Raw genomic sequence first — 27,996 nt, 5'->3', positions numbered from 1 at the left:
GTCAATGAGAAATTCAGTAAGCCTCCTCGGGTCCCGCAGTGGGGGGGGGGGGGCAGCCACAAGACTCAGACAGACGGCATCACCACAGACTGGGAGAAACGGACACGTTCCACGTTCACCTCACAGTAAAAACCCGCCGGCCGGGGGGTGGGGGACGCGCGGGCAGGCGGGGGAGGGGCACGGGCGTGGGGGTGGGGGCCGCGGCTCCTAAGGGAGGGGGCCCTGGCGCCTTTCGTTAGCATGGGCTGGCCTCGGAGAAGGAAGACAGGGCAGAAGTGCAGTCCCCGGGCCCAGTGCACGCCTGGCGCCTCTCCTCGCGTGGGGACAGCGCACGTGTGTGTGTGTGTGTGTGTGTGTGTGTAAGGGGGGGAGGGAGAGGGAGAGAGGGAGGGGTGAGGGGAGGAGAGGGGGAGGGGAGAAGGAGAGAAGGAGGAGGGAGGAGGAGGGAGAGGGAGGAGAGAGAGAGAAAGGGAGAGAGGGAGTGGGGGGTGGGGGGGAGAGGGGGTGGGGGAGAGGGAGAGGGAAAGAGTGAGGAGGGAGAGGGGGTGGGGGGAGAAAGAGAAAGAGAGGGAGGGGGAGAGGGAGAGGGGGAGAAGGAGAGGGGGAGGGGAGAGAGAGAGGGCAAGGGAGAGAGGGAGGGAGGGGGAGAGGGAGGGGGAGAGAGGGGAGGGGGAGGAGGAGAGGGCAGAGAGGGAGGGGGGAGGGGAGAGAGGGAGACGGAGGGCGAGGCGGGGAGGGGGAGAGGGGAAAGGGAGAGAAGGGGAGAGGAGAGGGAGTGGGGGAGGGGGAGAGAGAGGAGAGGGAGAGAGGGAGGAAGAGAAGGGAGAGAGAGAGAGGGAAGGGGGAGGGGAAGGGGAGAGGCGGGAGCTTGTAAACATGGCCGCCGCCCGCGTGCGCCCCGGGACCACTGCCCCCCGCCCCCGCCCCCGCCCCCGCCCGCGACGTAGTGCAAATCTCAGAGACAAACGGGGAGGGGATAAGGCAACAGTTAGCGGCGCGGCGCCCCGCGTCACGAGAACGGGCGGAAGTCCCTCTCCTCCACCAGGCTCACCGCCGGGTTCTTGAGCTCCTCCTCCGAGGCGGCCACCCTGTAGCCGAGCTGCGCCAGCACGCGGCGGCAGGCGTTCTGCGCGAAGGCCACGATGTCGTAGGAGAGGCGGAAGCGCCACTTCTCAGCCGTGGCCGCCGAGTTGCGCACCGTGCCGTACTTGTGCTTGCCCAGCGTGGGGTCGCCCCGCGTGTTGTTCTGGATCCAGCGGGCCACGTGGCCGTCCAGGGGGATGCCCAGGAACCCGTAGATCTCCTCGGTCTTCTTCATGGGGTTCCGGGCCAGGTCCTCGTAGCGCACCAGCATGTACTTGCCCTTGAGCCAGGGCGGCCGCGTGAGGCCCGTGGACACGGAGTTGGAGAAGTCCTCGCACACCGTGGTCAGCTGCGTCACGTCCAGGTTGTAGGGCCGCCTGCCCGTGCCGTACCACAGGCGCCACAGCCGGTAGGTGTCGCGGAAGGTCTCGCTGCGCGACGCCAGGATGCCGCGCGGGTCCCGCACCAGCTGGATGACCTTGAGGTTCAGGCGCGGGTCTTCGACCAGAGCCCGCAGGTCGTTCACCTCGGGCACGCGCACGGTCTTGATGGCCACGTGGCTGCGCTCGCGGCAGGCCTCGGCGGCCACGGTGAGGTTCAGCAGCCCGCACTTGCGCACGCAGTCGCCCTCTTCCAGGACCTGGTCCGGGGAGCCCGGGGGCTCGCACACGGGGCGCGAGCACAGCACGCGGCTGGCGCCGCGCCGGAAGATGCGGTCGGTGGTGTGGTTGACGGGCGGCGGCTTGATGTAGTTCTCCAGGAAGTAGAGGTCACAGTCGTAGAGACTGCGTAGCAGGTCGCGGCTGGCGCCCAGCATGACCCGCCGGTCGGCCGCGCTCTTGCCCTGCGTGAAGCGCGGGATGAGCGTGTTCTGCACGTGGTAGAGGGGCTCGAACAGGTAGAAGACGTCCAGGTGCTGGTTGAAGAGCTGGCCCACGAAGGAGGAGCCGCTGCGCGTGGTGGCCAGGATGAGGATGTGGGTCTTGCGGGAGGCGTTGTAGGGGAAGGTGGGGCCTTCCTCGCACAGCCGCTCGGCCAGCCCGGCCTCGGCCAGCCCCGGGCACGTGTGGAAGGACTTGGCAGTGAAGGTGCGGATGGCCGTGTACTGGATGGCTATGGAGGCCAGGGCGAGGAGGAGGACAGCCTTCCAGGAACATTGCATGGCTGGGCACCTTCATGGGGCTGCTTCTGCACGGCACGAGTTCTGTGGACACAGGTGGCTGCCGGTCAGGAGCCTGCAACGGCCGGGGCACCGCCCACTCGCTCCCCGGCAAGCGCTGGTCTCCGGGGCGCCTGGGCAGCTTCCGCAGGAAACCACCACTCAGGAAGCTGCGCATCGGATGCCCTGTTCCCCCCGGGGGTTTTGCCTACATTTGCTGCAAGGGCCTCACTCACAGGCTCTGAGTTCCTCAGAGGGGACCCCGGCACGGAAGCCTAGCTCCCCACACCTCAGCCCTGCCCTGTGACTGCCCTCCCGCCCTGCCCCTGCCAGCGGCTCCTTCCCCCTCCACCTGCTGGCGCCGGCACTGCCAAGCCTCTGTCCCCTGTCCACCGCCAGGGAGAGGAAGGGGCGAGGTGCACCTGGCCCAAGCCCCTGTGCAGGAAGGACCTGCGCCCCATGGGCTGAGGAGTGGCCAGCACCAGTTCATCTCTGCCAGCTGTACTACTCCAGGCGCGGGCCCCTGAGCTCCTGCACCGGCCTGGCGCAGGGATGCTGGGGACTGTTCCTTCCTGGGACCTAGGGTCTGCCCCTGGTCACAGAGTCCTCAAGGGTCTGGCTCCAGGGTCTCTACCCCTCTCCCCTGTTGCCTCTGGGGGATGGGAGGGGCAGCAGGGAAGGAGGGGGCAAGGGGTGCCAAGGGCCCGGGGCAAGGAGCCAACCTGAGCATCCTGCCATGTCCCAGGGGAGGCCACTCAGCTAACACAGGAGAGTCAGCCACTTACTAAGAGGGAGCGCTCTGAGCCAGCCGGTCTGCAGCCACCAGCGTCGTCTCTGGGCCTGGCCACTGGTTCCAGCCTGCGCGGCAGCGTCACAGCCAACAGTCTGTGGGAGACAGAGGGAGAGGTGGAGTCTCCAGGGTGAGGCTGGGCTCTCTCTGCCCCAGGGTCTGCCCTCCCCCCACTCCCCGCACAGAGCCTACCCACCCAGCCACCCAGACGTGGAACTGACTCCACAGCCCCAGCTAAGCCAGCACCAGCTCCCACCCAGCAGTCTGCCCCCCACATCCTGAGCTCGCTTCGCCTACCCCACCCAGCCCTGTACCTCCTCAGGGCAGGGTCTCTGCTCACGCCAGGGCCTGTGGTGGCCCGAGCACAGCCCAGGTGGCTTCTGCATTCTAACTCGGCGAAGGAAACCTGGCCTTTCAATATGCAACTTGCTGAGAGACCCTCCCCCACCCCACCCACCAGGGGAGGGCTGGCGAAGTGGGCAAGGACGGGGGGCTCACCTCGGGCCTCCGTGTCCACGGGCAGCTCTGGAGGGCCAGTCTTCATCCAAGCACACGGCAGAGGAGTGCAGCTACCTGAAACTCAAGGCAGCAGTGGGCCAGGGCGCATTCCCGGCCTTGGCACGCGGGGCACAGCGGAAGTTACAGCGCCGAGGGCACAGCCCAGCACTTCTGGAAGCCTGTTCTGGAAGCAGAGAGAACCAGCCTGAGCCCACGTGCCTGCTTTAACCTGCACCTGGTAGATTCCCCAGCACCCGTGCTCCGTCCCACCTTAAACGCAGTTGGCCTAAGGGCAGCCGTGTGGCACAGCAGTGAAGATGCACCTGGGATACGTGCCATCAAGATGGAACCCTGACTCTCCACTCCCAACACCAGCTTCCCGCTGCTGCGCCCTGGGAGGCAGCCCCTGCCACCCACGTGAGCTACCCACACCGAGTTCCCGGCTCCCAGCTTTGGCCCGCCTCCACTGTTGCAGGCATTTGGGGAGTGAACCAGAGGATGGGAGATCTCTCTCTCTCTCTCTCTCTCTCTCTCTCTCTCTCTGCCTTTCAAATAAATACGGCGTCAAAACCATTTTAGCAAGAAGAATGTACTTGGCCTTCACGCGTGCATTCAGATCATGTCCCCAGTCCACCTGTGCCCAGATGCCATGCCCGCCCCCTCCCCCCGCCCTCTGGCCGAGGCATGCGCTCATATGCTTTGTGAGTATTCTTGCCACACCTGGCTGTCTGGCCCGTGTCTTTAGAGGGGTGAAACAAGTTGCCCCCTGCTCAGCTCACGCAACTTCCGGCAACCTTACAACCCCCACTGGGAGGTCAGGGTCCGCATTCCCATTGTTCAGATGGGGTAAACTGAGGCACAAGCACTAAGACAGTGTGCAGAAGCAAGCAGGCCAGGGCAGACGCCAGAGTCCCTCCGGGTCGGATCCCCACACCATCAGCTCAGCGGGAAGAGGCAGGCACAGGGTCTGGGCTGAGCTGACAGTGGGCCTGCCACGGCTCTGGGGCCTGGATGTGCTGTTTAAAATGCAGGACTCCACCTAGGGATCCAGGAAGCGGCATCAGGTCGCCCAGGGGCACCGTCTGGAGTCTGAGGAAACCTGTCAATGGTGCAGGGAGAAAGCCCTGTCCACTTGGAACCTGACCCACTCCCGCCGGCCAATCTGCCCAGGTGCCCGGGACAGATCTGACAGCCTTAAAAGAAACAGGAGCAGCCATCAGTACCAGCGCCTGTTCATTCATGGACATTTCCTAGCTGGCCGGCAGGCGCCTGCTGGGAGTGCACGGCCTGCACATGTATGCATTCGCTCGTCTCGGCCTCACACCCACCCCAGGAGCTCGATGCTGTTGCAGCCCCATTTTACAGATAAGGAGACTGAGGTTGCTGCAAGTTAAGTAACTTCTCCACAGCTCAGCTCCCAGGGGAAGGGTGGAGCCAGGAGCCCAGCCCTGGCAGTGTGCTAGGAAATACGGATCCAGCCCCCAAATACACTCCTGTCCCCCTCCTCCCCTCCCCACCGGAGCAGGAAACAGGACCCCTAAGGAGTCTTCGCTGCGACGCGAGGATTCCAGTTCCCAAAGCAGAATGCACGCAGGACTTTCTTTGCAAAGCGGCATCTCGCTGCCTGGCCCGCTCCACCTCCACCCAAAGTGAAGGCCGGACTGGGGCTGTTGCTTGGCTGTCAGGAGTCACTGAATGTGGAAGCCCCCGGACACGAGACTCGGCTTCAGCGGGCGCAGCCTGGGCACCAAGGACAGGGCTGGGCAAAGGCCAGGGGAGGGCAGGGCCAGGGCGTGGGAATGGGAGGATGGGGGAAGGCAGGCTCCCCCGGAAATCGCCCTGCTCTCCTGCCAGCCTGGCAGAGCCGGGCCCAGGGCTGGCCAAGCGTCCTTGGTATGCGGCCGGCGTCTGTCCTGGAAACCAAAGGCGCCCAGGCCAGGTCCTCTTGTTCCCTAGGGACCCTTGGCCACAGATGTCCTCAATGGCCTGGGAGGCCCCCAGAGTCCCTCCCGGGACATCCAGAAGCCCCTGGCACGGCCTCCCTCCACCTCAGGCCCTGGATGCAGGAGCCCAGACTCTGTCGTTTCGGCTGGAAGACAGGGGAGATAACGCGGAGCAAGGTCGAACTGCAGCAGAGGCCAAGTGCAAGGCCCGGGCCCAAGGTGGGCCTCGCCCACATCGGAAGCTGTGATTCAGAGCTGGGAGCTCAGGCCGGAGCCCTGGCCCCTGGCTGTGGCACTCAGCAGGCGAGCGCCCCTGGGTGATTCCCCAGCTAGGAGGGGGCTTCAAACACTCTGCAGGGGGGAAATGGAATGAAAAGATCCGTGCGTTTTGGTGCACAAAGTTTTTCTGAAGTCCATGCACGGTTTTTTCCTCATACGCAATCTCCATGCACTGTCTGAAGCTCTCTCCTGGGCGTGGGTTTCAGAAAAGACACAAACTTAACTTTCAATTCCATTTCCCATAAGCTTCCAGATGTGGAGCGCTCGTGGTTGACACTTGGGCTCTGGGACCAGCCCTGAGCATCCCAGTCCAAGCAGTTCCCGGCTGTGGGACCTGGGCTCCTGCCTTCCATGCAAAAGAGGGAGAATTTTAACGAGGGCGCTGCGAGGACTAATTAGTTGTTACCACTCAGCAGCCAATTCATAGCTTCGCCTTGCATCTTGCCTGGGGGAAGCGCTCCTGCGCCAAGCCATCCCGCAGCCCACGGATCTGAATCTAACAGTGAAATCTGCCCCACCCCCTTCCTCCCGCCCCCTCCCCGCCCTCTGTCCCCAGGGACAGCGTCCTCCGCTGAGCCACTGCAGTGGCCTTCCTGCTGCCCTCCAGTGGCCGTCTCCGGCAGCGCAGCCTCCTCGCCTCGCTTCGCTGCAGCGCGGACCCGGCCCGCGGGAGGTGAGGTTGCCAGATGCAGTGAGGTGTGAGGCCCTCGGCGCCACCGTGTGCCACCCCCACCCCCCACCCCGGCTCAGCTGCAGCAAGCAGCAACAGGAGGCCTCGCCGCCTCCAGGGTCCCGTCGGCAGAACAGCCCAAGGCCTCTGCCTTTCCCGGGGCTGGCGACCTCGGACCCGGCCTCTGGCCTCTGGGGTTTCTCCATAGGTCCAGGGACCTGAGAGCTGAGCACAGAGATGCCTGAATCCCAGAAGTCCCCATGCTCCCTCCTCCTGTTGGTCAGAGCCACCCTCATGGCACACAGGGGACCCTCCTGGGCACAGGAAACCCGGTCATCGGGAAGAAATCAGAGCTGGGCATCTCTGCCCCCACCGCGCATGCGCCCCTTCCCCGTCTGCGGCTGCCCTCGGCCCTCCCCGCGGGGCCCAGGAACCCAGGGACTCTGCCTTCTGCCCGGGGCGCCCTTCGCCTCCTGAAAAATCCCAAGCGGCCCGGGGCTGTGGCTCCTTTCGTTTTCCAGACCACAGTCTCCTTAGAAACACAAACCCTCTTCCCAGAAGACGCTGTCGGCGGCCACGATTTTACACGCGTGATCTAGAAGCTCCCTGGAGCTCTGAAGCCAAGGCTTGGGCGTCCCTTCCGTCCCAGAGGGTTCGCCGCGGCGTCGTGCTGGGCCTCGTGCCTGCCCGGGGACATCGCGGAACCGAGCGGGTCAGGCCAGGAACCACCAGCCAAGATGCAGGATGACTGATGTTTACAAAGAGAGGGCCAGACGCACCGGGTGCCGGCCTGCACCCCTTCTGAGCTCAGAGGGGGCGTGAACCTATATGCGTACATACACCTGTGCGTCAGCCACCTCGGGGCCAGGCCCAGGAGGGAGGGGCCGCTCATTCTGGCTTTTGGAGTCAGTGGAGTTTATGAACTTGGGGCACACCGAGAAGCCACCCCACTCGAGAGCTGGAGGGATGGCTGATCACAGGAGGAGGCCCTGGCACCTCACTGCACCCCCATCTTGTCCCCAGGGCCCGGCCCGGTGAGCCATCTCCTCCCCCATTTCCAAAGCCCCAAAGGCCACTGTCCCTGCCTTTGCCCTTGAACCGGGCCACCTGTGCAGGTGCACCACAGGGTGCAGGTGGGACCAGCGCGGGGAGAAAGCAGCATCAGCTCCAGAGAGGCGTGGCTGTCCCAGACACTCCATCCAGCCCAGCAGTTCCAAGGGGTCTCTTGGAGAGCCCTGTGTGCATCCCACTGTGGGCTGTGCCCCCAAGAGGTCACGCCCACTAAAACCCAGGACAGACTTCATGGGGCTGTACCCCAAAGCATCCTTCTCGGAGGGGCGGGGGAGGGATGATGTGATGTGGTCGGCCCCCAGGGGAGCCTGGAACTTCTCTCCGGGGTCACGCCCCCCTCACCCTGAAGCACTGGGAGGTGGCTGGCCCATCCCCCCGCAGAACCTGCCTGACACCCAACCCCGCATTTGCGGAACCTCAGAGCCCAGCCCCAGACCCCAGGGGCAGGACCGGGGCCTCCCTCGGGCGCCTGCAGGGGGCGCCGACTTCTCCCAGGCAATGGGGCTGCGACAGCATCGAGCTCCTGGGGTGGGCATGAGGCCGAGACGAGTGAATGCATGCATGTGCAGGCCGCGCACGCCCAGCAGGCACCTGCTGGCCACTGGGTTCCAAGACCAGCACCCAGTGACCCTTTCAGTGGCTTGGCCATCAGCACAGCTGCCAGCCGCCTCTCCAAGCTCTGCTGTCTCCAGTGTCCACGCGCGATGGCCCTGGGGACACCCCTGGGTCTCTCAAGCATCCCTGGGACATTACCCACAGGCACTGGGTTCAAGTGTCCCTGGGGGGGGTGCAGAGACTGCTGGAGGCCCCCAACAGGCCATACCAGCCCTGGCAGTGTTTGGAGAGGCTGGAACCCATGCCACAGGCTCCTCCACTGGGGCCACTCCCTGCTGTGTGCTGGAGACCCTCCCCGTCCTGCCCCCCCACCTGCCCCGCCCCCGACGCGGGGGCGAGTGTCTGACCTGCTGGCCCCCGCACAAGGCCCCAGTGTGCCCAGCTCCTCTCAGGGAGAGATGAGTCATAGGCCCTGGTTCTCTGTCTCAGCCTGGCCTGCGGTAGGCGGGACGCTCCTGCCCCGATGCTGGGCGGAAAAGCCCCGGTTTCCTGTCTCCCCCTCACCACCACCACCCACCCCGCAGCCACAGTCACAGCCGAGGCCCCACCCCCTGGACACCGGGGCCTCGTCCCATCCTCCCAGCTTCCAGGATGGGAAAACATCAACAGGAGCCCGAGCTCAGCTGTGGCTGAGCCGCTGGGGGAAGGAGCCAGCCGTCTCCGTCTCCGTCTCCGGCCACCTGCAGGAGCCCCAACTGGCCCCATGGGGCCCAGAGGGCTGGGGTGGGGGTGGAGGGACAGGCAAGTGGGACAAGGGGTAAGCTGCCACGAGGGTCACCCACACTGCCTAGGGAAGTCCCTACTCTGTTCCTGATCCCAGCCTCCGGTTAACTCCCGCCCAAGGGGACGGCAGGGGATGGCTCAAGGGGCTGGGATCCCCCCACTCACAAGGAAGACCTGGGTTGGGTTCCTGGCTCCAGGCTTCATCCTGGCCCTGGCTGTTGAAAGCATTTGGGAAGTGAACCAAACCTCTCTCTCTCTCTCTCTCTCATAAACTAAGTAAACAAATAAAAATCCACATGGGTTGGGGGGCAGCTGGAACAGTGCCCCAGGGGAGATCAGAGATTGCCTTCCTAGACAGTGGCTCATCAAGTTCCTGAGGGTAGGGGCCCCCTGGCCCCTCCAAGGGTCTGTGCCAGCCCCCGCTTCCCGGGAGGCCCCCTCCCCAGCTGGAGGGCAGGATCGAAGACCCTCACGGCAGGTCTTACCCTGACCAGTAAGAGCCCCAATACTGTCTGTCCCACTCAGGGACCTGGGGCCTGGGGGAGGCAGGCTGACGGACGTTGGAGGGGCTTTATGACCCAGGAGCACGCTACACCCAAAGGCCATGCAGCCAAGAAGACATCAAAGCAGGTGTTGGCTCCCACCTGCCCTGAGAGTAGCTACCGTCGGGCACAGCACAGGGCTCAGAGCCCAGATAAGGGGCCCCTGCTCCCTACCCCAGAGCTCATCACTAGCCCACCGCTGGTCCCCTGCACCAGCACTCACCCTGTCACCCTGTCACCCCTTCCTCCCGAGGGTGATGTCTCACGGAGAGCCGCAGCCCCACCCATCGGGCACGTGGCTCCCATGACGCTGAGGCGTCCACCTGTCCCGCATCACGAGCCTGGGGAACGGTGAGGGCCCAGGGCCCAGAGGGGTCAGCGGCTTGCTCACCCAGCTCGGCAGGGCCAGGGCACAGACCTGAGTCCCGGTCACAGGGCACTGGCGAGCCAGAGCGCTCCCCTGAGGCGTTCCCCTTTCTTTTCCCACTCTGACCCCTAAGTCCTCTGCACCACCTCCCGTGGGGTGCTGCTGGCCCTGTACAGACACCTGAAATATCTGAGCCCAGTGTGGCCATGCCCAGTCCCGGGAAGCCCCGCCCTCTCTGAGTGGCAGGCACCCAGGGAGGGGAGGCCACCCCCGCCTCCCAGGGCAGTTGAGAGGCTTCAAGGAGACCACACACATACAGCCCTTAGAATGGTGCTGGCGCTCGCTCGGTGATCACTCCGGCACTGGGACCTGTGCATTTACACCTGCTGGGCACGGGCCCCGTAGGCCAGCACCAGGCTCTCCCCAGCTGTGGTCCCCAGCATCCCGCAGGGACTCAGTGGGGCGAGGTGTTCCGAAACCATCAGCAGATACCAGCAGAGACCCCAGAGAGGGGCCGAGACCCCAGCCCGGAGTTGGGGACGCCTTGCAGAGCAGACACGAAGAGGGAATCTCTAAACGTTTAGAACCACTCGGGCGCCCCGTGCCCCTGCGCGGCACCGTGGGGATTTATAAAGAACAAATCATGCCTGACAAACGTGATAGCTTTCTTGATAGAATTACAAGACTGGCGGATGAAGGAAATGCAGGCAGGGTGATATATCTTGATTTTTAGCAGAGCAGTTGATACAGCGCCTCGAGTAATCTTACAAAATTAATTCAAACAGACTTGGCCCTAAGCGCTTGTCGGGAGGCTTGAAAGCAGAAGGGGGCAGGTCCCTGGAGGTGTGGGGGAGTTGGGCTCGGAGGTGGGGCGCCCAGGGGGAAGGGGAGGGCAGGGAGGAGTCCCAGAGTGGGGGCAGGGCGGCCGAGCCCCAGGCCTGGGTCCCATCTCACCCAACATCTTCATTAACGATCCCAAGCAAGGGAGTAAACAGCCCGTAAATGAAATCTGCAGAGGATGTTAAATCAGAAGGTGTTCCCAACACCAATGAGGACAGCAAAGGCGGTGCAGGGAGAGTGGGAAAGACCCTTGGCGGGAGACTGACAGCAGGCAGGGTGGAGGGCGCTGAGCCATCACTGCTCCCCACCCCCCAATCTCCCCGGGGTAAGCCCTGCTCCGGCCCCAGCTGGCTGGGCTGGACCCTAGCAGTGAGCTGGTGATGGGCTCGGGCCCTAAGCCTGCCCGGGGAGCAGGGCCCTCTGGCAGCTCTTGGCCAGTAGAGGTTCTGACCTGGGGGGAAGGAAGGGTCTGTCAGCCTTCGGGGGAGTTCTTAATGGTGCGTTGGCTGATCACCCACCGGAGGCAGCTGCTTCTCCAGGCGGGTGAACCAGCGTCTGCAGGATCTGGGGAGGTGGGCCGTCCCTCCCCACCCCCTTCTGTCCATCAGGGGGAACCCCGTCTCCACCCAAGAGGCTGCAGGGCCGACAGTGACGCAGAGGGCTGAGGCAGGAGAGCCACCTGGCACCTGGTGCTTTGCTCCCTTAAGGCTCGTGGACAAGTGGGCTCTGGGTAAGAGGCAGGGCTGCCTGGCGCCCTGCGGGGCCCTGGCAACCAGACAGAGATTCTCAATGGGAAGAAATGGGTGGCCGGCTGGGGAAGGGGCTGCAGGGTAGAACAGCCCAGGCGGGTGGCGGGACCACCTGCTGGGCCGGGAGGGTGGTGGCCAGGACACGTGAACACACAAGGGAGTTTCTTCCAATCCTTTAACAAGGAGGGCGCGAAGCGAACCACTTGCTGCTGTTCCCAACAGTAATGCACTTGACCTTCACAGCAGTGCAAGCTGGGCGCTCGCCTGCTCCCCACTTGACAGACAGAGGAGGAAACGGAGGCACCCGGGAGCCTTGGCACCCAGGCAGCAGGAGAAGCGGCAGCCTGCAGAGGGCGGGGGCTGCTGGGCCCCGGGCTCTGAGGGGGGCGCTCTGGCAGGGGGCGGGGGGGGGGGCGGAGGGAGCCAGGAGCCCGGCCCGCGGCGCCTTTTCTCACTCTGCCGCACTTGTGGAGCCGGATTGTACTATATGGTTCCCCCACCCCCACCCCACCCCATCGCCGAGCTACGCTGAGTCCTCCGAACAAGTCTGTTTCCATGGCAACCATACAGTGACTCAGGGCTTCGGGACCTTCTCTGAACCAGATTATGAATATCAATGCTCACTCCCTGCTCGATGCAGAGCGGAGTTGGGAAAGTGAAGAGAGGCTCACAGGGGGCGAGCGAGGGGGCCTGGGGAACCGGGGGGTGGGGTCACACACCCTGGGGTGAGGGCCTAGCCTAGCACCTGCCCACCTCCCTCCCCTCTAACAGACCGCCCAAGCGCAGGTGGGCCCCTCCGGTACCTGACACCCCCCCCAACGTCAGTGCCATCAGCACCCCTGCCTCTGGAGCTGGGGCCCTCTGGGCTGGAGTGGGGGATGGGGTGGGCAGGGGCATCTACACCCCTCTTTCCTCGAGGGGCCTACACAGAGCAGAGAAGCTCAAGGGGCTGGGGCTGGGGGCCGGGGGAGCTGTCTGTGGGAAGAACTTGACTTCAGAGGCCGAGGAAGAAATCTCTAGCCAAAGGTTCTGCACCTACGGCTCGAAGAGGGAGAGACGGATTCTAGCGGGGGGGCTGTGCAGGGCTGGGGATAAGCCCCTCCCCACCCCCACTCCGTGGCGGGGCCAGCCTTGGTCCTTGACCCACCAGGAGCAGCCAGGAGCAAGGAACACCGCGGCGAAAGGAAAGTTTGCAGTGCTGGGCTTCTGGCCTCTCAAGGCCAAGGGCAAGTCCACCCCCTCCTTTCCCCAGCAGCTCCCTGAAGACCCAAGAGGGTGAGGAACAGAATAGGTGGGAAGCTTGATACCTCCCTGGCGAATCCGGTGTGTGTGAGTCATAACGCTGAAAAGCACTTTGGAAGAGAAACAGGGTCATGGTGACGCCTGTGCGTGTCACCGGCTGCGCACTGGCCGCCCAGGTACGCCCTCCACCTGAGCCTGCCCAGGGTGGAGGGATCCCTGCTGGCTGCTGCGGACCCTCGGTCCCACCTGCTTGCCTCCTAACACCTACCGGTTCCCGTGGCTTTGCAAAAACAGCCACCTTCCCAGCCAGGGGGCTGCCCGCGCGCCCATGCCAGGGCCCCCCAGGAAACACTGGGGTGGATTTCCCTTCTAGACTGGACAGCCCCCCACCCCACCCCAGCCTCCAGCTGCAGGTCAGTGGCCTGAGCCCTTCCTCGGGCTCCTGGACCCCGGGGTCGGCCCTTCCTAGGGCATTTCAAGTCCGACTGGAGGAAGCCAGCGCCGGGCTGAGGCAGCCGCACCGCCATAGGGCGGCCGGCTAGGGGGCGGGGGCACACGAGGGCACTGCAATCAGGCCCGGGCGCCGCCTGAGCGGACCCTGGCCTCTCTCTCTGCTTTCTCGGGCAGCTTGGCCTTTGAAGCCCTAGCACCCCCCTACTCTGAGCTTGACTGCGAAGGCATGCGCGGGTCCCTGGAGCCTGGGAGGAGCTGCCACCCCTCCCCCGATCCTACCCACAGGACAGCGGGAGGGTCGCTAGGGCTTCCCGCGGGGGGCTCTGCGCCATCCAGCGGCCCCGGCCCCACAGGAGCCCGGATCCTGGCCGCGCGGTGGGTGCAGATGCGGGGCCAGGGCCCGGAGCAGGGGGCGGTCCCCTGCCTGCCGGTGCAGCCCGGGTTGGGAAAGTTGGTGCGGGCTTGGGGTCTGGAGGCACCTGGGCAGCCCGAGCCGGGCAGATTATGGGACGGTGAGCCCGAGGCAGCTCCCGAGTGCGCTCGGCGGCCCAGGGAGCGCCGCGCCTCTCAACTTTGCCGCCCTCCCCACAGCGGCGTGCGCGCGGCGGCGGCGGGGTGGGGGGGTTGTCCGCTACGATCGCGGGGCGCTCCGGCCACCGACCCTGGCAGCCCCGCCTGTGGCCAGGCCAGCACGCCGCCGGCCCCCGCCCCCGCCCTCGGCACACCGCCGCTGGCGACCGTCCCCGAGCCGAGGGGCGGCTCCCACCGCGCCCGCGCCCGCGCCCCTCCCGGCAGCTGCAGCGGAGTCCGCGCCCGCCCGCCCCGGGGCCCGGCGGGCCGGCAGATACCTGGTCGGGGGCGCGCCGGGAGCCGCTGCGGCGCCCAGCGCCGGCTCCATCCTCGGGTCTGGAGTCAGGCTCGCCGGGGGCCCGCGGGCAGCGGCGGCGGCGGCGGCGGCATCCTCCGCCTCCCGCGCCCTCCTCCTCGGCCTCCCGCCTCCCTGCTCTTCCTCTGCCTCCGCGCGCCCCTCACGGGCCCCTCTTCATGGCCTGGGGGCGCGAGCCCCGGGCGGCTCGAGCAGCCGAGTTCGTCCTCCGGGGACCGGGACGCGGGGACCCGAGGGGTGATGGGAGCCGGGGCCAGGGACCCAGGGCCTCGCAGCCCCGGGCGCGGGAGCAGAGCAGCAGCCGCAGGCGCCGGAGCCTCGCGGAGCGCCCGCCTCGGTCCCCGAGCCGAGAGCAGCAGCGGCAGCGGCAGCGGCGGCGGCGGCGGCTTCAGCGCCGAGCGAGCAGCGGGCGCTGCGGCCCCGACTCCACCCCCAGAGCCGCCCGCCCCTCGGCTGCCGCCCGCCCCCTGCCCCTCCCCACCCCTTCGCCGCGCGCCCTCCCGCGCCCCGCGCCGCGCCGGCCGCGAGCGCTCGGGACACCCGCTCCGCAGGCCGCCGCCGGTGCCAACCCCCGCCCACCGCGGAGCTGGGGGCCGCGGAGCCACGCCCCCCGGCTGGGGCTGCCTGCGGGCTAGGACGCAGGCCGCGCGCCGGCCCCTGTGCCAGTGCCCTGCTTCCCCCAGCCCGAGGGCGCTGCTCTTAGTACTGCCCACGACCCCGCCCCCGAAGTCCGGCCCGGGACCCACGCGTCCTCTGCCAGTGCCAGGGCAGGACTCGAGGCCCCCTGCCCGCAGCCCACCACCTTTGGGTGCCAATAGCCAAGCCCCGCCCCGCCCCTTTACTTCTCAGTGGTCCCTCCTGGGGAGCGGGGTCCAGGGTGGCCCTGGGGAGCGGTGGCTTGGTTTGCTGAAGGACCCGCGCCCACCTGCTCCCTAGGCGCCCGCGGCCGGCACTGCAGAGCCACTGCCACCGGGAGGAGGGAGACCCCCTGCAGAGCGCCCCGGACTGAGCAGCTCCCAGGGCTGGCCACATGGACACCAGGGACTGGTTGGGGACAAGGCAAACGGGTGCCCCAGCTCTCCCAGTGCGTGGAGGAGATCAGGGATGGGCCTTGAGTGATCTTGTGATCAGCCGCCCAGGGTGATGTGCCTTCCAAATGGCGGGGAGTCCCAGCCCTGCCATTAAGGTTCAGGGTGACCCAGGCTGGCGGCTCCTGGGCCTGTTGGGTCATCCCGGGAAGGGGCAGGTGTTTGGCTGGCTGACCCTCTGACCTCCCCACCTGAGACCCAGTGATCACCTTCTGAGGCCCCGGGGCACAGTCCGCTTGCATCAGAGCCCATCTCTGAATCCTCCCCCAATGAATTCCAGCTGAAGCTTCTCCATGGTTCCAGAAAGGGGCAGGGGCGGGGGGCGGGGGCAGCAGGGCGATGGACGGCTGGACACCTCCAGGAGCATCCTCAGACCCTCACCAAGGTCTGGGAAGGTGGCTGCCGCCCCACCTCACACAGCAGATCGGGGTGAGGCCAGCCTGCCAAGGGTTTGCTGTGTGACTGTGTGCGCCAGGCAACCTCTCTGTGCCTTGGTACCCGCACACAGAAGATGGAGAACCCAGTGCTCACCTCGTGGGGCGGGCTGCGGCGAGCACCAGATGTTTGCAACATGGGTATAATCTGGCTGGTGGGGGTTTGGAGCAGCCAGGACAGAGCTGTCAGTGACCAGGAGGAGAGACTCGGATTATCAAGAAAGTCCCCAGAGAACCAGGTGGCACGAAGCCTCTAACCCAAGAGTCACACCAGACCAAATGGCCCTTGATCTTGGTCAAGACTGCAAAGTCATAATTATAACCCCCACCCCACCGCACCCGAAGCCGCGGGCCCAGCATCATCAGGCAGTGGCTCACAGGGGCCTCTGCCTCCGGCCCCCACCCTTGGCTCCAAGGCGGCTGGAGCTGTTTCACCACCTGCCCCCAGTGGGTGGCGCTGTTCTGGGGACACCAAGGGCCACGGCCGTCTAGACTGCTTGCTCTCCAATTCTCTCCCCCCACGCACACCTCCCTGGAAAACCGAGCTCCTGTTGCCCCCCCAGGGGGGTGGGGTGGGGGGCTGAGCTACCAGAACCTTCCCTGTCACCCAGAGCTAATCCTGGCCCACGCCGTCAGCCTGCAGAATCGGAGCGGTTGAGAGAGCGCGTTCCCTATGTGGATCCACGCCTGCTTTCCCAGATCCGGGTGTATTTTGGGCAGAGAGGAGGGAAATGTGCACCGGGCTGACACAGAGAGCTTGGTGCGGTCGTAATGCAAACATGAGTGGGATCCGGAGGGCTGTTGTTGGGTGTTGTTGTTGTTTAAAGAACATTTAGAGTCTAAAAATGGACAAAAGACCCGGTCTCAGGAACACTAGGATTCTGTTCCCAGTTTCCTGGAGTCTCCCACTGGGCCAGTGTGGCGTTTCGTAGACACAAACTGCTGGAGGCACTGTGCTGTGGCAGGTGCCGGGCGGAAGCAAGGTAACTGAAGCAGGGGCAATTGTTATTATAATGCACCCTTGGGAGCCACAGGAAGGTGGAACCTTGGAGAGTCATTCTGGGAGGGCTTCCTGGAGGAAGAGGGAGCTGGCTAAGGTTTCAGGGATGCACAGTACCTGGACGGGGCTTATTCGTGAGACAGTAAGGAGATGAATGGCTTGTGTTTGGGGGTCTTACCATGTGCCAGGCACTGCGTTGTTTGCTTTCCTGGGGATTGGTTTTGTTGAACGCCACGAAGGCAGTACTGCTGTTTCCATTTCACAGATGAGGAAGCTGAGAGTCAAGGGGGAGGCACGCCTTGCCCAGGTGTGCAGAGCCCAGGGAGTGCCCAGCTGCCTAACCAGGGAGGTGCCGGCAGGGACAGGCAGGGCGACAGGCAGGCCAGGGAGGGCGGTGGCCGGTGGCAGGACGCCCCCTGCTAGGGTCGCTCCCTCTTCACCCATCAGCTCGCGGGTCCTTGGGGGGACTGGGAGGTTTGCTGGGGGACCTGGGGGCTGGCGAGTGTCGCTGCTTAATACCTTGCAGCTGTCCGTGCCGTGGCGGCCTGTGCCACCCACCTTGTTATTTCAGTCTGTTCTGGGAGATTGATGCCCTGGGCTTTGATTTAAGATCTGCAGCTGCGATCCTCAATTTCCCATGTCTCACGGGGCCTGCTGACAAGGCGGCGAGCGCTTGGGCCGTGGCAACTGGCTCTCCCAGACTCCCCACTCAGGAGCCCACGGCGCCTGTCCAGAAAGTCCCAACCAGCAGCTCCTGGGCAGGGACAGGTGTTGTGGCGGCCGCAGGTGAAGCTGCGGCTTGGGGGACCCGCATCCCGGATGGGGGTGCCTGGGATCCGGTGCTGTCTCTGCTTCTGTTCCAGCCCCCTGCTAATGTGCCTGGGGAGAAGATGGCAGAAGATGACGCAAGTGCTTGGGCCCCTACACCCACGTGGGGGCCGAGATGGAGTCCTGGGCTCCTGGCTTTCGTTTGGCCCAGCCCCAGCTCGCTCTCGCGCGCTTGCTCTCTCTCTCTCTCTCATTCTGTCTTTCAAGTAAATGAAACTTTCTTAAAAGTTTGTGGACAAAGAGAACTAAAAGATAATTTGGAGGGGGGGGGCGGCTAGGTAGAGGCAGGCCCACTGTTGCTGCCCGGGAAGTCCGCCCAAGGCATGCTGGTGAGCCAACTGCGGCCCGCCTGGGCTGTGCGGTCACCCACGGCCACGCAGGAAACACACTGAACCTCCCGCTGAGTCTGCAGCTTTGGGGCGACCAGGCCTCTCCTCACCGCGTCTGCCTCAACTCTGCCCTCTTCTGGGCGAAGTCGGGGGATCCGAACCTCTCAGTGGCGGCAGTAACCTGAGAATCCCACCGCCTTGCCTCGGGCTGGCCACAGGGCGTCCCCACACCCGGGGCCAGCCCAGCTCTGACCCCTAAGGCCACTGGGCGGTGCCAGGCTGTGCCAGCTTCCTGAGAGTCCGTATCAGCATGAAAACCCATCAGCTCCTCCGGCTGAAGCCCCTTGGAAAGCTCCCTCACTCCGCCAGCCATGGGGCCTCCTGGGTACCCCTGTCTCTGGCAGGCAGCCCTGCTCATCGGTCATGTCCTCCGCTCTGGCCCTCAAAACTGCCAGAGGCCAAAGGTCCATTTCAAAGAACGCCCACCGCACCATGGTGTTGTGGCATAGCGAGTTCAGCTGCGCACGCACCGAGTTCGAGTCCCGGCTGCTCCACTTCCGATCTGGCTCCCTGCTAATGACCTGGGGAAGCAGCAGAGGATGGTCCAGGTGCTCGGACCCCTGCCATCCAGGCAGGAGACCCGGATGAAGCTCCAGGCTCTTGGATTGGGTCTGGCCCAGCCCCGTTTACTGTAACCATTTGAGAAGTGAACCAGCAGATGGAAGACCTGTCTGTCTGTCTGTCTCTCTCTCTCTCCGTCACTGCCTTCCAAATAAATCTTAAAACACACACACACACACACACAGGAGTGCCCCCCTGCCTTGCCAGGCCTCCCTAATTAGGGTCCTTGGCCAGGCCGGGGGCTCCTGGTGCACCCACAGCCCGAGTCCTTGGGCTGCTAGAGTGATCTCTTCACTGACACCGGAACCCTGGGGCTGGGCCCTGTGCTCTCTTAAGACCTTTGCAGCCAGTGTGTCCTGCTGACGGCCGCAACCCTCAGCCCAGGCCTCGAATCCCTGCTGAGACCAAAGACCCGCACCATTGCCTCTTCCCTCTCTCTCTCTCTCTCTCTCTGCCCAGAGACAGAAGGAACCCTTCCTGCTCTACTTACAAAACAAAAGCCCCCAGGGCAATGAGGGCACGCCAGCAAACCCTGCTGAACCGGAGGAAGCCGAGATTAGCTGCAGTAAGGAGCCAGGCCCCGACTCGCATCCTTGTCTGCGACGCCCCCTGCAGGACACATCAGCCGCCCAGCCCTCAGCAGCCACTGTGGGGCCGTGGGCTTCCTGGGCCTTGCAGGGGAGAAAGGCAGGCGTGGGGGAGACCTGGGCCTTGGCCATGGCCATCCCCAGGCTCCTCTCCTCTCCTCTGGTCTCCCGTGATACATCCCGGAGCTTGCCCGGGTTCTCCAGGGGAGGAGGGGCGGAGGAAACCCCACGGTCAAGTCCAGGCTGTGGCCGTCCCCTCAGCCAGGGTCCCGCACAGAAGCCGACCCTCCCTGGCCAGTGCCACACCTGCCCCAGTGGGTCTTAGGCAGGTTCTTCCCTCCTGCCCCCCCCCCACAGCTGGCACCAGGGCAGATCCTGAGACACTGGGTGCCGGAGCCCTGGGGAGACAGACACTCAAGGCCTCAGCCCCTGTGTCTAGTCGGCAGATGGGATCCAGAGATGATGGCCCAGGCCCCGGGGCTGGGGAGGTGACTCAGGAGTCCTGAGCAGGGGGCAGAGCAGGCTCAGGGCTGCAATTAACATGCACAATCTCAGTGATCCCCAGGCGGGGGGGGGGGGGGGGGCTGTTCCCAGGCTGGGAGGCTGGCGCCCTCCTCCTGCCCGGGGCAGCCCCAGCTCCAAGCCGCACCCTTCCCAGCAGTTCAGGGCCCGGACCACAAGGTGCAGCAGGAGGCCTGGGACATACCCGGCCCTCCCCTCAGGCCCCACCCTCGCTGCGGACGCAGGTGCCCTAGGTGTCGGCAGAGGGAAGAAGGGACAGTGCCTGGCTCCAGGCAGCAGCATAGTGACACATGTCCTGGAACTCCAGGCGACCACAGGGCGCTGGCCCAGACTCTGAGGACATGGGCTACCTGCAGTGGCCCTCCGGAAGTGACATCATGCTCTGAAAAACCCTCCCCGCGGCCCCCAGTCTCCTCCCAGGCCCACAGCCACTTCCCTCTGCCACTCCCTCCTCTCTCACCCACTGTCCCATGGCACCGGGCAGGCATGGGGACATCAGAGGTGTGGAGGTCAGGAGAGAGGGGAGGAACCCTGGGGAGGGCCTGCGGACGGGGCAGACTGGCGCTGCACACGTGGGGAGTCAGCCCCCAGGGATGCCTGCAAGTCCTGCCTCCTGGAGCAGGTTCCAGTCAGAACCGCCTGGGGAGGGCGGGGCAGCTTCCGGGATGTTCCCCGAGGCTCGATCCCTTGGGCCCTCATCGTCCACTTTCCTCTACTCGCCCTGCTCTTAGGCCAAACGTGTCCCCAGCCTCTCGGCTCCACAGTGCCCATGTTGGCCCCAGAGTCCACCGTCCACAGTGCCCCAGGCCTCCAGGGCGGTCAGGAGCCACAGGCCCTGGATGTAGAATGAGGCGACCTCAGACCTCCAGCCCCCCCACTCTCCCGCAGGCGCAACCGAGGCTTCTCCTCTCCTCCCTCTGGGGACCGACGGAGAGTGGATGTCCCTGCCGGGTGTGGCCAGCCCTTGGTCAGAGGCCTACGGGCACCTCCAGCTGGACAGCCCGGCCCTGGTCAGCAGCCACACTGGCTGGCTCTGGGAACTGAGCCCAGGAACAATGGGGCCATTCACTCTGCCTGGGCCTCGCACAATGACCTTCTTGGTCTATCTCCGTGGCTAGACGGGGTGTGGGTGCTAAGTGTGTGTGTGTGTGTGTGTGTGTGTGTGTGTGACACACGGAGGAACTGAAGGTAGCTGCCAAGCCCAAGCACAGGCAGCAGACAGCGCAGCCCTAGGGACTTATTTCCACTGGTCTTGATCCTTTTGTTGAAGATGATTGCTGGGGGCCGGCGCTGTGGCGCAGTGGGCTAAGCCTCTGCCAGCAGCGCCGGCATCCATATGGGCACCGATTCGTGTCCTGGCTGCTTCACTTCCCATCCAGCTCTCTAATTGCCTGGGAAAGCAGTGGAAGATGGCTCAAATGCTTGGGGCCTGCACCTGTGTGGGAGACCTGGAAGAAGCTCCTGGCTCCTGGCTTCGGATTGGCCCCAGTTGTGGCCATTGTGACCACTTGGGGAGTGAACCAGCAGATGGAAGACTTCTCTCTCTCTCTCTCCTTTCTGTCTGTAACTCTGCCTCCCAATATTTTTAAATGATTGCTTCGGCCTGCGCTGCAGCTCACTAGGCTAATCCTCCACCTGTGGCGCCGGCACACCGGGTTCTAGTCCCAGTCGGGGTGCCGGTTTCTGTCCTGGTTGCTCCTCTTCCAGTCCAGCTCTCTGCTGTGGCCCGGGAAGGCAGTGGAGGATGGCCCAAGTCCTTGGGCCCTGCACCTGCATGGGAGACCAGGAGGAGCACCTGGCTCCTGGGAGAAGCACCTGGCTCCTGGGAGAAGCACCTGGCTCCTGGTTTCAGATCAGCGCAGTGCACCGGCCTCAGCGGCCATTGGAGGGTTAACCAACAGTAAAGGAAGACCTTTCTTTCTGTCTCTCACTGCCCACTCTGCCTGTCAAAAAAAATTTTTTTTAATTAAAAAAAAAAATGATTGCTTCATGCCAGGCCCCAGTCTTAGCACTTGCATGGTCCTCTATCACTTCCAATACAAAGCCCCATTTTTTTTTTTTGACAGGCAGAGTGGACAGTGAGAGAGAGAGACAGAGAGAAAGGTCTTCCTTTGCCGTTGGTTCACCCTCCAATGGCCGCCGCGGCCAGCGCGCTGCGGCCGGCGCACCGCGCTGATCCGATGGCAGGAGCCAGGAGCCAGGTGCTTTTCCTGGTCTCCCATGGGGTGCAGGGCCCAAGCACCTGGGCCATCCTCCACTGCACTCCCTGGCCACAGCAGAGGGCTGGCCTGGAAGAGGGGCAACCGGGACAGAATCCTGCGCCCCGACCGGGACTAGAACCTGGTGTGCCGGTGCCGCTAGGCGGAGGATTAGCCTAGTGAGCCGCGGCGCCGGCCACAAAGCCCCATTTTTAAGTAAGGAAACTGAGTAGAGTTATAGAAGTCAGAAGAACCACAACTTCTTTAAGAATTATTTTATTTGAAAGGCAGAGTTACAGAGAGGTAGAGCCAGAGGGAGAGGGAGAGGGAGAGAGAGAGAGAGAGAGAGAGAGGTCTTCCATCTACTGGTTCACTTCCCAGATGACCACAATGGCCAGAGCTGCGCCGATCGGAAGCCAGGAGCCAGGAGCTTCTTCCAGGTCTCCCCCATTGGTGCAGGGGCCCAAGGACTTGGGCCATCTTCCACTGCTTTCCCAGGCCACAGCAGAGAGCTGCATTGGAAGTGGAGCAGCCAGGTCTCAAACTGGCGCCCATACGGTATGCCAGCACTGCAGGCTGGGGCTTTAACAGCGCCAGCCCTGAACTACAACTTCTTAATTTGGGGTATTAACCAGGAAGGGACAGGAGGGAACTTTCTGGAGCCATGGAGAAGTTCTCCACTTGTGCCTGGGTGTGGTCACGTGCTGTGCACATGTGCAAACGCCCAGTGCCCTGCCCGCTGCAGAGCTGTGCCTCTCGCAGTCTGGAGGAGTCTAGGTTAGGTAGGAAGTCAGATATGAGCTTATGTGTGTGACAAAGGCCTAACAAGTTGACATCCAGGTCCAGCATCCGCATCTCAAAGTCATCCCGATAACCTTCCAGGGGCAGCCCAGTATCTGCACTTCAAACGCCCTGCCCCTTCTACCCAATAACCATCCTTCTTCTAAGGCTCCTCTAGGGTGGGGCGATGCCAGCCAGGCTTCCCCCTGTCTCATAACTTCAGGGGGAAAACTCAGGAATTTTTCATATTTACATCCAAAAAGTCCTTTGTTCCAAGAGGAGCAGAGGTGGGGAGGCAAGACCCATCCCCTTAAAGATCCCCGGCCTCAACCGGACTGCGCGCTCAGCCCTCTGCCTCTCTGCTGAGCCGCCCGCCTGCCTGGCCAGGTGTATTCTCCCCACTCAGCCACGTCACCTCACTCTCCCCCAGTCTGAGCCACTGGGCTCTCTCTCTCAGGTTCTGTCTGAAGAGGTGCCCATCTGTCCTCACGGATGTCCCTGCCCTAATAAACCTTGCTATTTGCTTTCCATTTACTGTCTCTGAATTCTTTCTTGCGCGAAGACAAGGACCCTGCAGTTCTCCTGTAACAGGTTGTCGGTCTGCAGCAAAGTGACCCGGTCTGCGTGGCACCAAGCGTCACCTGGCCCTGATTCTACAGTGAGGAGGTCCTTTGTCTCCAGGACAGACTGTGAGATAAGAACGAGCAATGCACAAAACCTGACTGTGCGGGGGCAGCGCCCACGAGGGGTTCTTGTGTGTTATGGGAAAAAAGCAGACACCGAAATACACTTACCTTTCAATTCCATTTTCCCACAGACTTTGTCAAGGGCCACCGTAATTTGAAATATGGCCGCTGCATGTGTGTGTGTGTGTGCGGGTGTGTGTGTGTGCGTGTGTGTGCAGATGTGGCCTGGAGCCGGGGAGCCCGCGAGGAGCTGCTGACCTCTCGGTGCCGGGCCTCCCATGGACCCTGCAGGGGTGCTGACAGCTCACGGGGACCCTCTAGCTGAGGACGGGGGCTACCTGCCCCAGCTCCCCTCCCCCCGCCTCCGCCTCCTGTGCTTCCTCTGTGGGTGCCGGCTGGCAAACGCAGCCCCTGGCCAGACACTGAGGAAGAAGCCAGGCTGGGGAGCGGAGGAGGCACCTGCCCTATTGGGGTACAAGAAGAGAGCGGCAGGTGGCTCTCCTCAAAGTCGGGACATTTCCTCTGAATCCGGCTGAGCCTGTGGCTTCCCGGAGCAGTCGGATTGGTCTACGGCCCCTGACACTTCCCGACCGCTGGACCTCTGGCAAGCCTTCGTGCCTCCGTTTTCTCATCCACACAATGGGAGCAAGGACACCTACCTGCTGGCGTTTGGCGGGGGCAGCGGGACACTGGGGACCCCAAGGCCTGAGCCTGGAGCAGCGTCGGCCGGTCTTAAGAAGCAACACCAGGAGAAAGAGCACCAAGCAGAGATTTATTTCCGAGAATACCGACATCCTTTTGCGAAACCACGCCCATGCGTGCCACGCCCCTAGGCGGGGCCTCCGCAGAGTTCGCAAAGCACCGCAGGGGCCCCGCCTCCCAGGAAGGTGAGCCTCTTCCACCAAGAAGGGGTGGGAGCACCAGGTGCCTCCAGGGTTCCTCCGTGCTTGAGAGTTGTCAAAGTTGAGAGGAGGCCCCCGGCTGCCGAAGGCCTTGGAAACCTGCGCTCAGGTATGGGGCCAGCGCGCCACGTCCAGGTATCTCGGCGTTACCTCGAGGAAGGCCACGCCCATAGCAGGGGCGTGGCAGGAGCAGGTCTCCCAGCAGCAGCTCACCATCACCTACCTGGCTCTCCTCGTCTCGGGAGGGTTGGCAGTGGGTGCGGGGCCCTTCCCGCTCTCTCACCGGCTGGGGCAGAGTCCGGGGCCCTCCAGTCCTCACTCAGCCAACATTCAGAACCACTCCTGTGTAGAGTACTATGGCAGGTACCGGAGCAGGTGCAGGAGCAGGTGCACCAGCGGCCCTGGCCTGTAGGGGCTCGCCTGGCCACGTGGTGGGAGCCCAAAAGTAAGGGGCCAGGAGACACAGCGACAGATGCTGGAACCAAGAGGGCCCTGAAATACCCTGGAACCTGACAGGAAGCGATTTGTTCTGACAGGAAATGGTGGCCCCCCGAAGACCCCAAGTCCCCTGGCACAGGTCTGCCCTGAGCGTCACCACTCCGCCTTGCCCCTTCAGGGCACCCAGAAAGGAAGCAGCAAGTTGGGATAAAAAATAACCCTTCCGTTTTCCAGGTGACAACACCCAAGCCTAGAACCGGCAGTCGGCTCCTCGCCGGGATGGGTGCCCAGAGTCTCGGCCGCCAGGGCCAGCTGGCACCAGGACACCTGCCCGGGTCAGTGGATGCGCCGGGCCAGGTCCAGCCTCCTGTGCAGGTGAGAAACTTCCCCCTGCCCAGGGTCATCCTTTGGTAGGAACAGACCCTAGGCAGTCCCTTCTCTGCGGGAACACTGTGGCTAGATGCTGTCCCCAACAGGCCCCGTGATGGCTGCACCATCACTGCACCGCTGGGCGCCTCAGCCTGCTGGGCACACTCTGGACGTAAGCACGCCCCCCACCCCACCCCGCCCCAGAGCCTGAGAGGTGAATGGGGGAAGGGGCTCTGGCAGAAGTGGGGACACAGGAGTCCCACACACTCTCTGCCCATCTGCCCCCGAAGTGGCTCAGCTACGGCGGTGCAACCGTGTCCCAGCCAGACCTGGACCACCTCTGCCCTGGAGAGTTCTTCCCCTTGCCCATGACCTTTCACCCCCAAAAGAGAAAACAGCTTGCTAAAGGCCACGCCCTTCCCAGCGCAGCCCGCGGGGGGGTCTGGGCCAAGCCCAGGATGCACACGCCAGGGAGCCCTGTAAATGAGAGCAGGGTGGGGGCTGCTGGCCAGGACGTGAGGGTCGGGAGGGGGTCCCAGACCTGCTGCCCAGCCGCTGAGGCAGAGGGCAAGGGTCAGCGAGATTGGAATCAAAGGAACAGCATTGGAAGTGGGGTGTTCTTGGGAGACTGTGGGGGTACAGACACCTGCTGCTGCCTCCTCACCCTCCGCTGCCACCCCTGGGGCGGTGGCAAGTGCTGCTGGCACCTCCTCTACTCCAAGGACATGTCGGGGTGCAAAGGGTTCCACTTAAATACCAAGACAACCTGCCTACGGTGAACCTAACACAAGGCACCGAGGACCAACTAAAGAAGCAGCTTTAACCCAAGAACCCTCAGCCGGGCCCACACCGCGGCTCGGCAGGCGCGGGTCCTGCCCGGGGTCGGTCCCGGCTGGAGGCACAGGGCTGCCCCAGAGCCTCTTTATAGAGAGTCCCTTTCTTTGAGGACAAAGCTCCCCTAACAAGAAGGCAGTGGCGCCGCTGGCACCTCCCACCCGTTCCCCGAACCATTACACAAAGGGACAGGCACAATGACAAGGGCCCCCTCCCCCAAGCTGTGGAGCCCTCCCACCCCCACCAATGACATTTCCTCCCCACCTTGCCACACAAGGAAAGAAGCCCGGGCTTCCGGAAGAGACCTCGGCTTCGCTGGGAGACAGGCAAGGCTTTTAAGGAGCCGGAGGTGAGTGGCAGGTGACGGGGTGGGGGGCTGGTGCTGAGCAAGTAGAAGTGGGCTCAGACAGGCAGGCCCGCCAGCCATGACGGGGCCAAGTCAAGTGGGATGGCAGCGCGATCGGCCAGAGGCACCCCCGGCACCAGGAACAGGAGCCCTTGTTTCACACCTACCTACGGGAAGAGAAAAAGGAAATAAAGGCACCTGGACACGCGGGCCATGTTGAGGGCGGGCAGAGAGCATTGTCAGCGCTGTCCGCGTGGCGCTGGCCGCGGGAGCCGCTCAACCTACGATGAGAACCATACTAAACCTTGTGGTGAACAATGCCGTTACGGGCTGACAATGCCCCAGGAAGCCAAATCCAGGCAAAGCCCCATTGAACACATTAAGCAATTCAACTGTGTGAACAAACCCGGGACTCCCCTCTCCCTGGCTGGCAGAAGTGGCCCCGGCACTGTTCTGATCCTGGGTGGACCCAGATCCCCACACACATAGGACTGCCCCCAACTCGACACCCCGCCGACACCCCACGCCACTGCTGCCTCCGGCCCACCCGGGGCAGCACAGCCCACCACCCACGGCATCCCCCTCCCCTTGCCTGTGAGCAACTACTCAGCTTTGATGTCTCATTTCAGTCACCCCCTCCCCCAGCAAAGTGGACTTAATCCCTCTCTTACCATGGCCACCCACCCACCCTCAGTGCCTGGCCACCTCGCCGCACCTGCCTCTCCCTCTGGACTGGGGGCTCGTGACGTGAGAGTCCTAGCTCATTCACCTCTGTTAAGCCCAGGGCCTAGTTCAGGGCCAAGCTCAAAGTTGATGGTCACTAAATTGCCAGCAAAGCAATTATGGAAGCAGTCCCACAGTGCAAGGGCCGTGTGACCCAGCAAGTGGTCCGCCGCCCTGGGGCCTCGGCCCCTGGCCCAGATGCATGAAGTCGGGGCAAACATCCGCCTGCACCCCAGGTACAGAGACCCTCAGCCGGAGCCTTGGACTCGGGACCCGTTTGCCATGCCACCCACCACCCCCGTCTCTTCAGGACAGAGAAAGAGACAGATCCAAACGCCCACGTGTGCAAGGCCTGCTCCACTGAGGCTCCAGGCAAACCCACACGTTCCTGCTCTCTAAACCCCTATGCCGCCTCTGCCTCAGCCACCAGGGGGCAGGCCCGCTGTGCAGGGCCCCAGCCTGCCCATGGAAGGGGCCCGCTTGCCTGGGGTGACCTGAGTCCGCACTCTTTGCAGAAACAGAATCTAGCTGGAGAACTGGGGGAGTCTGCCGGAGTTCAGAGGGCAAGATCTTGTGGTGAGACTGGAATGAAGGGCCAAATGAAAGCCCAGCGGCCCCCTGTGCCCAGCGGGGAGGGGCGGGGGGAGGGCTGCTGGCTTCCTGCGTGAGGAACGGCATCACTTATGGCCCTGGGAGTCCAAGGAGTGACCCAGCGAGGAGGACCCTGTGCCCAGGCTGCACGCAGGCTGGCCTTTCCAAATACATCATTCATTAATTCATTCAACACACAGGAGGTGCGCCCCTAGGAGGCCGTGGGCCCAGGGCGCCCTGCCCTGGAGGGCACAGGGTCTTGTCCCGCCTTAGGCAGAAAATGCATGAAAGCTCCAAGCAGGTGTAGCTGAGATCCTGGTTTTCTAGTGGAAGACCTCATGTGCCACAAAAAAAATCTAAGAGTGCGTGCAGGCGAGAAGTTCTCTCGTCATCCACACCCACGCCGGCAAAGCCCAGCGACTTCATCGCACGAGACCCTGGGAGGAAGGTGGGGCGACCTCCGTCCCTCCCACCGCCAGAGCCCCGGGCATGCTCGAGGCCCTCACCTCGCTCCGCTGTGGGATTAGACAGCTGAAGCTTGGAGATACCAAAGTGGCTTCTCTGGGGCCAAGCCACCAGCCCCCTCATCCGGAATACCCCCACACGCTGGGTGGGGTGGCCGGCTGAAGCACCAGGAGATGGCCTGCGGGGCTGTGGCGGCCCCCAGGGAACAGCTGGGGCCACGGCCCGTGGCCCGAATGGGAGCGTGGGCAAGACAAGAGGCTGTGAGGGCTGCTGGTGGCCCCGTATCGCCAGGAGCACTTCCTAGGGCACGTGACTAGTGGCTCCAGAGAGAAGGGTGATGGGGTG

The 27,996-nt window shown here is 63.9% G+C and overlaps 1 protein-coding gene across 2 annotated transcripts; it reads right to left on the bottom strand.

Moving 5' to 3' along the window:
* Positions 1-653: 653 nt before the first annotated feature.
* On the bottom strand, positions 654-14,313 carry CHST1 (carbohydrate sulfotransferase 1). 2 transcript variants are annotated; one of them, XM_002709072.5, is made up of 4 exons: positions 13,873-14,313; positions 3,531-3,714; positions 3,028-3,127; positions 654-2,287 (listed from the first exon to the last, which is right to left on the bottom strand). In XM_002709072.5, the coding sequence occupies exon 4, from the start codon at positions 2,243-2,245 to the stop codon at positions 1,010-1,012; it is 1,236 nt and encodes a 411-aa protein (XP_002709118.1). In that variant the 5' UTR covers positions 2,246-2,287; positions 3,028-3,127; positions 3,531-3,714; positions 13,873-14,313; the 3' UTR covers positions 654-1,009. The 2 variants fall into 2 exon arrangements, with proteins under 2 accessions (XP_002709118.1, XP_051708590.1); XM_051852630.2 differs by having other exon boundaries at positions 3,531-3,605.
* Positions 14,314-27,996: the final 13,683 nt, after the last annotated feature.

The sequence above is a fragment of the Oryctolagus cuniculus genome, chromosome 1, assembly GCF_964237555.1.
Source record: "Oryctolagus cuniculus chromosome 1, mOryCun1.1, whole genome shotgun sequence".
Classification (NCBI taxonomy): Eukaryota; Metazoa; Chordata; class Mammalia; order Lagomorpha; family Leporidae; genus Oryctolagus; species Oryctolagus cuniculus.
The sequence above is the reverse complement of the archived record's forward strand: the minus strand, read 5'-3'. Positions and strand labels throughout refer to the sequence as shown.